At 31.9% G+C, this 12,408-nt stretch overlaps 1 protein-coding gene across 1 annotated transcript; it reads left to right on the top strand.

Annotated features, from left to right (window-relative positions):
* Positions 1-7,769: 7,769 nt before the first annotated feature.
* On the top strand, positions 7,770-11,807 carry LOC125202816 (putative serine/threonine-protein kinase). Its single transcript, XM_048101288.1, has 6 exons — positions 7,770-8,194; positions 10,344-10,471; positions 10,601-10,811; positions 10,903-11,134; positions 11,217-11,379; positions 11,487-11,807. The coding sequence occupies exons 1-6, from the start codon at positions 8,119-8,121 to the stop codon at positions 11,778-11,780; spliced, it is 1,104 nt and encodes a 367-aa protein (XP_047957245.1). The 5' UTR covers positions 7,770-8,118; the 3' UTR covers positions 11,781-11,807.
* Positions 11,808-12,408: the final 601 nt, after the last annotated feature.

The raw sequence follows: 12,408 nt of genomic DNA, 5'->3' as shown, positions 1-12,408 counted from the left end.
CATATATTTGCAACATAAGAGAGAGTTTAAGAATAAAGCCCACCTCGATTCCTAGATTTCAAGCACGTTCTTCTTCTTGTTATCACTCCGTGAATGCGAGTTCTCACCTTTAATTTATGTATTACAAGTAAGTCTCAATCATGGATCAAAATCATGCATGTTCTCACGTTTCCCTTCTTCCCATCGATTATTTTCAATATCACCATTTAAAATCAAAGTACGATTATCATAATGCTTTTATTCGCACAACAACTCCAGATTTATCATCAAATCGTGTCACACATGAGTGTTTCAAAACACACCCACACACACACACAAACACACGCACCAACACACACACCCACACGATTTCACACACACACACACATGTGCATCCCATTCATCAATTAATTTCCCCTTCACTCATTCTAAATGCATGTGGACTCAAGAACACCTATTGATCGGTAGAGGAAGAAAAGATCAAAATAAAAATACCTTTTCGATAGAATGAACGGTAGAAACAAAGTAGGATCTTGATTCTTCAACAAATTCTTGAATTTCAGCTTCAATTCTTCTCCAAAAGATGAAGAAATAATGGAGAAAGTAGAAGAAAATTTTGAGAGAGTGGGGAGAGGGGGAGAGATCGGCGTGAGGTAGTGGGGGGCGGTTTTCTTGATCTAGGGTTTAGGTTCTCACTCTTATTTATAGAGTGCAAAATATAATATCTTTAATTAAATAAATTAAAGATTTGGAAAGATTTAGGGAGTGATTGGCATTATTTCTAGTGAGAAATAAGGGGGAATTCAAATTTCATGCTTTTTAATTAGCATATGATTTTATTTGAATATTTTACGGAGCAGAATAAAATATCACGGAGCAGAATAAAAATAATAATCTCCCCAATTAAATATGGAATAGGCGTGATTTTTGAATCTCTACACAAGGATTCAAATTAAAATCCTAATTTAAATAGGATATGGCAGGATCTTCTTAGATATGGCAAGATATGCTAGGATATTTGAATTTATTTATGGAAGAGAATAAACAAGGGATCAATTAATATAATAAAAATAATCCCTTCTCCCATAAAATAGGAGATTTCGAAATCTCCTTTAGAAACAACATAAGGGCCGAAAATTTCATCAATTATATAAGGAATAATCGGACTTTGGATTTAATTTGGATAATTATCCCAAACAATAATTAAATCCAAGAAAAATAGGATTTCTTCTCCAATAAATAGGAGGGTCGAAAATTCCACTTAATTAAATAATGCTCCTATTAGATTCTCACTCATCCCTTAGGAAAATAATTCACCACAATTATTTCACCCCGCATCAAAGTATTCACACATTCGCATCACCAAATCCACCATTCAAGTTTCACCGCCACGTCACATTTTCAACGACTTTGACCATTCCACGGCCACGTCATATTTTCCACAATATTGACTATTCCATAGCCACGTCATATATTCAACAAGTTTGACTATTCAACTCAAACTCAACTCCACATCGCAATTAGGTCACAAGAATATTGCAATAAATCACTCATCATTTAATCCACATACATCATAGCATTAAAAGCATTTAATGCAAAAAAAAATTCACGTCTCAAAAATTAGGGTTCGAAAAAGTGGGATGTTACAGAAAGTTTAGAATGTTTCTATTTTTAATGGATGGCCCAAATTCGAAATAGTTTCTATTTTGAAGGGACAATGTAAAACTAATATACATAAAAATTGGTCCAACATTCCAATATCTTTTTTCACTTGCTTTTTCTTTATATTTCTTAAAATCCATATCAAACTCAATGGATGGACTATATTATTTGATAAGTTTTATCCATACAAATATTAAAACAAACGTTTGGAAAATAAATCATAAGATCTGTAGTAGACGTTATGTGGAGAAGTCAAAATCATTACTCTTTGAAGAATCACGAACGATATATTTAACTAACTTTATAATTCATGATTTATGATTTACTTACTTACATGAATTATTTGTTTTCTAATCTTACAATTAACTGTTTTAACAAGAAAGTTATTAATCATATAATCGACCAAATTGATTATGTTTGATGAATTTATTTGGGTTAGTTAGTCATTTGCAAACCATGTTACAACGAATAATAAAGAATTTGAGCAAACACTTACAAGGAAAGTATGACTCTAAATACCAAATTGCGTGAATTTTTATGAATAGATCTATTTTTCCAAGACTTGTCTCATAAATCCGGACAAAATTATAGTACTCCCTCCGTTCCATAGTAATGGATGCAAAACTTTTCGGTATGGAGATTAAGAAAAATTGTGTTAGGTGAGTTAAGTAATGAGAGAATAAAGTGGAAAATGAAAAAGGTTGAGAGATGAAGAGAGAAAAAAGTAAGAGAGAGTAAAGTAGGTGTGGAAAAATGTGTTGACTTTTACTAAAAAGGGAAATGACTCTATTACTATGGAACGGACGGAAATGGAAAAACGCCCCTATTACTATGGAACGGAGGGAGTGCATCATAAAGAAGATCAAACGCATAATATATATATATATATATATATATATATATATATTTGGAGGTGATCAATTGCTAACTAATTAGCAATCCAAAATTGAGACCAATTTTTAACCATTAGATTAGAAGATCTTGTGGTTGATATAATGTCAAGTGTAATATATTTTAAATTTAAATAATTATTAATTAAATTAAAAGGGTATTAATGTCAAATCCTATATGTAGTAATTATAACTCTACTTTCTCTCTCCTCAAATTCATCTCAAATCTTTAAATTTACGTAACTCTCTCAATTTAAATTATTTTTTCGCAAAAAATATATCAAATTAAAGATAATTTAATAAGGATTCCAACGAGATCTCAATTGCATATGTTCCGACGATGTTCGGGTGATGAAATTTGATAAATTATATTTCAATTTTCGTACATGTTGATAAGCAGCTTTTATCAACAAATGCAACAAAAAATCTCAATATATTGTAGGCAAAATCTCAATATTATGCATGTCCAATCTCAATAAAAATGTGTTGATATTTTCTTGTCTTTGTATTGATATTCTAATGTCATATTGTTGATATTTGTAATACACAATGTTGATATAAAAAAACACCCACGAAAATTATCATATGATAATATAATGGCGATATTACCCTTTTGTTGATATTTTGTCTACTATTTATTGAGATTTGTGAGCTTTAATCTCATCCACTCATTTTAAAATCCAAGAGTGGATATTTAGTCTTGATTTTGGATTAGAGTGTTATAAGCATTAGAATAGGACCATATATATATATATATATAGGGATGTGTTAGGGTCCTTACAGCATCTTAGTGTAAAACACAGCACTAATCACAGCCCTTGGATCATTAGATTGGATGGTTGTGATTAGTTACATTATCATACTAAAAATCTACATTATTAGCCGAGGTACATTATTAGACTAGAAATGTACATTGTAAGACTAAAACTGTACATTATTAAACTAAAATGCTACATTATTATCCGAGCTACATTATTAGTCTAAAATTCTACATCATTAGATGACACGTGGCATTAATCTAACCGTTAGATCATAAGATCCAATGGACTGCAAGTGTTTTGAGTTTTACTTATACTTAGCGTTCTTACCTGAATGCATCCCTATATATATATAGAGAGAGAGAGAGAGAGAGTCCTATTAACCACAAATCCATCCTTAAAGACCAAACTAGAGACCAAATTAGGGCCACTCATTTTTCTCAATCTTATGGTTATGATTAATTTATCATTAATTTAATATATTATTAAATAAAAACGTTTTTTTTTATTTTTTAGATTTTTTAAAAAAAAATTTTAATTTTTTTTTTACTTTTTTTAATTTTTTTATTCGATAACAACTTGCTGGAGTAAATAATGAACTATATTCACTACATAATGAACTAAATGAATGTATGTTATGAACTTATTACTTCATTCAGTCGTGCTATTACTTCATTCCGTTAGTTTATTAATTCATTTATTCATACTATTACTTCATTCTATTAGTTTATTACTTCATTCCGTTAGTTTATTACTTCATTCAGTCATGCTATTACTCCATTCCATTAGTTTATTACTTCATAATGTGTTATAACATAATTATATTTCAGTTGGGTTTAGGGTTATTACTTCATTCCGTTAGTTTATTACTTCATTCAGTCATGTTATTGTTATGAGCTTATTACTTCATTCAGTCGTGCTATTACTTCATTCCGTTAGTTTATTACTTCATTTATTCATGTTATTACTTCATTCTGTTAGTTTATTACTTCATTCCGTTAGTTTATTACTTCATTCGGTCATGTTATTACTTCATTCCATTAGTTTATTACTTCATAATGTGTTATGACATAATTATCTTTCAGTTGGGTTTAGGGTTATTATTTCATTCCGTTAGTTTATCACTTCATTCAATAATGTTATTACTTCATTCTATTAGTTTAGTACTTCATTCCGTTAGTTTATTAATTCATTCAGTCATGCTATTACTTCATTCCGTTAGTTTATTACTTCATTCAGTTATGTTATTACTTCATTTCATTAGTTTACTACTCCCTCCGTCCCATTGAAGATGACCCACTTTCCTTTTTAGTTTGTCCCAACTAAGATGACTCATTACTAAAAATGGAAACACTTTTATCTCTACTTTATTCCATCTCTCTTACTTTACTCTCTCATCAACACACAAAATATAACTGCATAAAATCCCGTGCCGCCCAAGAAAGGAGTCATCTTCCTTGGGACAAAGGGAGTACTTCATTTCATTAGTTTATTACTTCATTTTATTATTTTATTACTTCATAATGTGTTATGACATAATTATCTTTTAGTTGAAGCAAATCTAGTATATAATGAACGCGAAAAATTACTTCATAACATACATTCATTTAGTTCATTATGTAATGAATATAGTTCATTAACTCCAGCAAGTTTTAATCGAATAAAAAAAATTTAAAAAAAATTCTAAAAAATAATTTTTTTAAGAATAAATTTATAAAAAAAAATTTAAAAAAAAATTAAAATTTTTTTTTAAAAAATAAATTAATTAAAAACGTTTTTATTTACTAAAATATTAAATTAATTCTAAATTAATCATAATCATAATATAAAGAAAATTGAGTAGCCCAAATTTGGTCTCTAGTTCGGTCTTTAAGAATGGTTCGACATTGATCACAACTCTATATATATATATATATAGGATTGTGATCAATTGAGATTTTTTATGCTAATTGAGAAATGAGATGCAATATCAGCCACTCATTTTTATTAAATGAGTGGTCCAGATTTTTCCACATGAAAAATACCTTTAGATTAATTAATTATGAAAGGGCAGAATGGTAATATCATAGTAAATTTTATTCAATGAATATTTTTTTTAATTTTTTATTTTAATTTTTTATTAATATTTTTTAAAAAATTTTATTTTTTTTTTTAATTTTTAATTTTTTTTAATTTTTTTTTAAAATTTTTAGATTTTTAATTTTTTTTTTCGTTTTTTTATTATTTTTTATTTTTTAAAATTTTTATTGTTCAACTACATATACAATTCATGTCAACTACACACATATAATGTCAACTATGTGTACAATCCATGTCAACCACACACACAATTCATGTCAACTACACACATATAATGTCAACTATGTGTACAATCCATGTCAACTACATATACAATTCATGTTAACTACACAATATAATGTCAACTACATGTACAATTCATGTAAAATAGTATTTATTGAATAAAGTTGTTGACATTTGATGTGTAGTTGACATGAATTGTATATGTAGTTGAAAAAAAAAATAATAATAATAATAAAAATCGAAAAAAAAAATAAAAAAGAATTGAAAAAAAAAATTTAAAAAAAATTTAAAAAAATTTAAAAATTTTTTAAAAAAAATTAAAAAAATATAAAAAAAATTAATAAAATTACAATTATGCCCCTCTGTTGACATAAACTACATGCTGTTGACATTTCACAAATATTCTGGATGAGTGGCTGAGATTTAGGGATGAGCAAAATAACCGAAAACCAAATATCCGAACCGAACCAAATCGAAATTTTGAAATTCGGTTCGGTTTTTTCGGTTTTTCGGTTCGGTTCGGTTTTAAAAATACAAAAATTTCGGATTTTCGGTTCGGTTCGGTTTGGGCGAAAAAAAAAACCAAAAAACCGAAAAACCGAATTATATTTTAAATATATTATTATATATTTTTATCCTATTAATTTAGTATATTATATCATATATATAATATATATTCTTCTAATATATTTTTATATAATAAATATTATATATATATTATATTAATTTTATATTATATATATTTATATTCTATTAGTATATATAAAATAAAATAAATTAGATATATTAGTACTATTTTTTTCGGTTTTTCGGTTTTGTTTTGAAATTTCGGTTTTTCCGGTTTGGTTCGGTTTTTTAAGTTCGGTTTTCGGTTTTTCAATTTTCGGTTTTTCCGTTTTTCGGTTCGGTTTGGTTTCAATTTTAGCCTAAATTCAGTTTTTCGGGTTCGGTTCGGTTTGGACGAAAAACCGAACCGAAACCCGAATGCACACCTCTACTGAGATTGCATCTCAATTCTCAATTAGGTTGATAAATCTCAACCTAACAAGACCCTATATATATATATATATATATATATAAAGGGGCATGTTAGGGTGCCACCACCCCTTAAAATAACACCATACCACCATTTCTAGCCAATCATTTGTACACGTGGACGAATAAAAAGCTGCCACGTGGCAAAAAAAAAAAAAAATTCTGGAAAAAGACAGGCAGCAATCTGCTGTTCTTTAAACAAATTTTTCTTGAATAGCAATATCCGACACACTATACGGCAATCTATAGATTCTTTGTCTACCGTATTGAATATTGCTTTGTGTAGCGTTAATAATATTGCTGTATAAGCGTTGTCACGTTGTCATTTTAAGAGAAGTTGTCATTTTAACACAAACCTATATATAAATATAAAACAATAAGATAGTAAATAGGCTTCACATTCCACTAACTTATTCCATTCACATTTCATTAAAAATTATTATGTTAAAATGAGACTTACATTCTACTAATTTTTTTAATTAACTTTTCTTTATATTTTTTAAATTTGTGCCAAGATTAAAGTAGACAATCATTAAGAAATAAAAAAAATATTAATTTTATAATAAAATATAAATATAATAATTTTTATAAAAGATAAAGTCCACCTAATAAGATTGTAAAAAAGGTAAAAAGACTTTAAATTGCGGACCTTCCAAAATACAAAATGAGACATTTTTTGATATAGTACGTGCCTTGCCTCAACTTATTACTCCCTCCGTTCCATAGTAATAGGGGCGTTTTTCCATTTTCGTCTGTTCCATAGTAATAGAATCATTTCCGTTTTTAGTAAAAGTCAACACATTTTTCCACACCTACTTTACCCTCTCTTACTTTTTTGTCTCTTCATCTCTCTACCTTTTCCATTTTCCACTTTATTCTCTCTTTACTTAACTCACCTAACACAATTTTTCTTAATCTTCGTGCCGAAAAGTTTTGCCTCCATTACTATGGAACGGAGGGAGTATATGTTTGCGAGATAGACAAGATCTCCTATTCTAGAAAGATGACGTACGTTTTTATTGTTATGCGTTCCCTGTTCTATTAGACAAATCTATGACACGTGGCATGTTGAATTATAATAGCACACTCATATTTCAACAAACAATGGTCAATTTTAACACTAGCAAGTTAGCTACATTTCATAAACACAAACATATCCAATACTAGCCTGCAATTAGATATTGGAAATTTACTGATTATGGGAAGCACACGGCGGTTGGCGTGGTGGCTCCACTTGATACTGGCGGCGGCCGCCATCTCCACGGCGAGGACAGCACCGCAGACGAATCTCATCACAAAAGGGTGCAGCCAATATAATGCTACCAACGAGAGAGTTTTTTTTAACAACCTTAACGCCACCTTCTCCGATCTCCGAGGCCAGCTGTCGGGTGGCAGGCGGTTCGGAACCGCCGAGCGAGAGGTGTCTCCGGACTCGATTTATTGTATGGCACAGTGCAGAAGCTATATGACAGTACCGGACTGCTTGGCTTGCTATGACTTTGCTGTCTCTCAGATTCGGAACTGCTCCACTGTCGGAGCTCGCCTTGTCTACGACGGTTGTTTCCTCAGGTATTTAGAGTTTTTCAAATCTCTAAATATTTTAATCATAAGTTGTGGTATAAATGATTTTTTTTTTCTGATCTTTTGCTTTTTAATTTTGTGTTCATTGATTTATCAGTTTATTTGTAGTTTTCAAATTTTACTTAATAATAATAATAATTTATTATTATTATTGTTATTTCTGTTATTGTAAGAATTATGGTGATTATAATTTTGTTGACACAACTATTACCTTATCGTGGAATTTTGATTATAATTTACGTTAGGTTGACTCTTTCGTTATTTGGATTGATCATTATTGTTAGTTGATCTTTATTTTTCGTACGGTGATTACTTTAATTTAAGACTGAGTATTTCTTTCATATAATTCACAATTATTTTTAAAATTTAATAGATAAGTTCTAATTGGACTTAATTATTCTAGAGTAACATTGATTTTTCAGTTAATATTTATTGTTTCGGTCATTATCTCAATTTGTTGTGGCGTAGGAAGAATGATTACCTTAGTAGAGACGAGTTGACCAAGATTTCAGCAAATAGCATTTTCTCCTCTATTATGCCCAAATGTCCAAGTTGCATCATTGTTTTTGAAAAGTAGAAGTAATGGAGTCGTTAATATATCTTATTCTTGGTCTTACACTCTTAATATTTTAATTTTATTTCTAAATATTTTATTGTTTTAGAAAAATCGCACTTTTTTTAAAATAGTGAGACACTAGGTAATACTCGGTCCCATAATAGATGACACAATTGAGAATAGCATGAAACTTTTGAAAATGTTGTTTTGTGGATTAGGTGGAAAGAGAAAATAGTACTCTCACCGTCCCGCCATAAGCGAGTCACTTCTTTTGGCACAAGATTTAAGAAATTGATATTTAAATACTTAAAGTAGAGAAATAAAAATATGAGTGGTGAAAAAAGTAGAGGAATGAAAAGAATAAAGTTGGAGGAAAAATAAAGCAAGAGAGGATTTTTTTTGCTTAAAATGGAAATGACTCAGTTATGATAGGATATTTCCAAAAATGAAAGTGACTCGCTTATGGTTGGACGAGGAAAGTATATCTATATTAATGTGATAGAGAAATTTTCCAAAAAATGAAATGTGAATCTTTTATGAACAAATTTAAAAAGAAACTGTGACACTTATTATGCGACGAATGGAGTATGCTTTTCTATTTAGGCCTATTCCACAAAATTAGCTTTATTCTATTTTTTTGCAAATTTTTCTCAACTATAAAGTGACGCTCTATTCTCCACTAACAATACTCTAATAATTTCTTATTTCTATCTCTCCCACATTACCAATTTTGCATTAATACCTGTGTAGTCCCCAAAGTCCCTATTGTCCCTGTTATTATGGGACGGAGGTTGTAATTTCTATTTTATTAAACTATACTATATCCGACCAATTTTATATGACTTGTTTCCGTTTTTATGGCATTCCATTAAAAGTGACCCATTTTCTAAACTGGAAACATCCGTTTCTATAACATGTTATTGAAAAAAAGAAAATGAAATTGATTTGTATGGCAAGCATACGTTTAGTGGTGATGAGTTGACAAAATTAAGGTACGAGAGCTACAACTTCTACGAGCAGACAATAGAGAACACTCTAATGTGCGGAGACAGAAGCGCACTGCAGGAGAAGGCGTTCACCGCCGCAGCACAGAAGCTCCTAACCGATCTCGTAATCGCCACACCTCGAGCTAGCGCCTATTCCACAGTCAGCAAGAGGGAGGTGTCCGACGACGGCCTCACCATATACGCAGCCGCGCAATGTGCTGAAACAGTCACGCAAAGCGGCTGCCAGGGCTGCTTGAATGCAGCATACGAGAGCATCGACAACTGCTTCCCGGCCGCTGAAGCAAGGCTTGCTGATGCTGCCTGTTTCTTCTGATATTCTGACGCGCCCTTCTTCTCGGATAATCAGACAACAGATATCACCCCTTTATTAGACGTAGGAGGGGATTCGAGCAACGGAAAAGCTGTTGTAGGGGGTGTAGTTGGAGGTGTTGGTGGCCTTCTTATATTAGTTGGTTTTGTTTTATGGTATGCGTTTCGCAGAAGCGCCAAAGCAGCCTCAAGAGGTGTGTTTTTCATTTGTTGTCTATTTCTCTTATTATGGGAAATAAAAAGCAATTTGTTTGTGTGAATGTAGGTAATATTTTGGGAGCAACTGAGTTGCAACGGCCAAATGTGTACAGTTACAAAGAGTTGAAAGCCGCGACTGACAATTTTAGCGACGAAAAAAGACTAGGGGAAGGCAGCTTTGGTGTTGTATACAAGGTTAGATAGTTCCCCGAAGTCCACATCAGTACTCATACTAATGTAGTAGGAATTGCACTTATTTATAATATTTTCTAATTCTCTGATGTGGAATGGTTCGAACCCTAATATATTGATGGTACTGGACAGGCCAGCTTAAGAAATGGGAATGTGGTGGCGGTGAAGAGGCTGGATATAAGTTACAACAGAGCAAAGGCGGATTTCGAGAGTGAAGGAAGGCTGATCAGCAATGTTCATCACCGCAATCTTGTCCGTCTCTTGGGATGTTGTAGCAAAGGCTCGCAGCTGCTTCTCATCTACGAGTACATGGAAAACGGAAGCCTCGACACGTTCCTATACGGTATATATCATCATACTAGAAACATTTGCACTCCCTTGTGTGTATCTACATCAACAATAGGATTTGGTTATGTAACTAATAATAATAATAGGTGAGAAGCGTGGATCATTGAGCTGGAAACAACGGTTCGATATGATATACGGAATAGCAAGGGGCATCGCATATTTGCACGAGAATTACCACGTTACTATAATACATCGAGACATCAAGCCCAGCAACATTTTAGTGGACAGTGAATTTCAAGCCAAGATTGCTGATTTTGGATTGGCAAGGCTTCTGCCGGAGAATCTGAGCCATGTCAGCACTAAATTCGCGGGCACATTGTAAGTTTCGGAAATGTTTAAATTTGTTACAATATCATTGAAATGATAGATGGTGATGGTGACGGTGATTGTGATGAATCAGGGGATACACAGCACCAGAATACGCGATAAACGGCCATTTATCAGAGAAAGTCGACATCTACAGCTTTGGAGTTGTAGTCCTCGAAATCATCAGTGGCCAAAGATGCAGTGATCTCCACACCAATTCCGATTCAAATTCTAATCCAAGCTATCTCCTAGATGAGGTACACTTCAGTCTCTATAAAAGACACGTTAGTGTAATGAGAAGTCCCAAAATGGCAAAACGCGTTCGTTTTTCCAAAATTAATACTCCGTATACTGCAATGCACAGGCGTGGAATCTATACGAGTGTGGGATGCATCAGAAACTAGCGGACGAGATGTTGGATTGGAATGAATATAGAGTGGAAGAATTGAAGAAAATGGTTGAAATTGGTTTGATTTGCACACAGTCGCCAGCTTCTTCAAGGCCAAGCATGTCTGAAATTATAGCAATGATGTTAAGCGATGGTAACGAGGTGATGAGAGCTCCACAAAGGCCTAATTCCATTATTGGGGGACAAAATGCTTCACTTACATATGCCTCTAATGCCACTCTCTCCTTCACCAACTTTACTGCCCGCTAAATTTCTAATTCCTCTATTTCTACTCTATTTCTGGTATACATGGTGATATAATATACTAAATCGTAATATGATGAATATTTAATTTGGTTTGATATGTAATTTCAATTCAAATAATAATTTAATAGTTCTGTACCCCTAAACTCGCAAGCAGTTTCCATCCACATGAACACAATATGCATTTTTTTCGAAATTTAATTTTATTTAAAAGAATGATAAGCTTAGAAAATTGGTCCTACCAGAATCATTATACAAAAGCAGTCTAATAGTTAAAACATCTGAATATTATAATTCTCGCTGCATTGTGTTGAGAATGAGAATCAAGCAGCAGCAGCTATAGAGAGGCAGAGGAGTTCAGCTCAAATAAATAGCAACGTCGCTTTCTCGTATATTCTTTGATTATCTTCTTTAGTTGCAAATCCAAGGCGAGAAGAAATAACCTCGATCACTAGCCTGATTTCGTGAAGATAATTCAAGTTCATATTACCTCCATCCAAGTGATAATCCGGGCATTCAACTTGTTTCTAATGCTTTTAATAGGCTCCAATTACATCAAGTGGAGTAGTTCGACAGACTGATCCAGAGGGTACGCCTCAACATGACCTGCAATTTCTCATGCAGCGGTGAAGGT

This window comes from Salvia hispanica, chromosome 1 (genome assembly GCF_023119035.1).
Source record: "Salvia hispanica cultivar TCC Black 2014 chromosome 1, UniMelb_Shisp_WGS_1.0, whole genome shotgun sequence".
Lineage (NCBI taxonomy): Eukaryota > Viridiplantae > Streptophyta > Magnoliopsida > Lamiales > Lamiaceae > Salvia > Salvia hispanica.
This window is presented reverse-complemented; position numbering and strand designations above follow the sequence as displayed.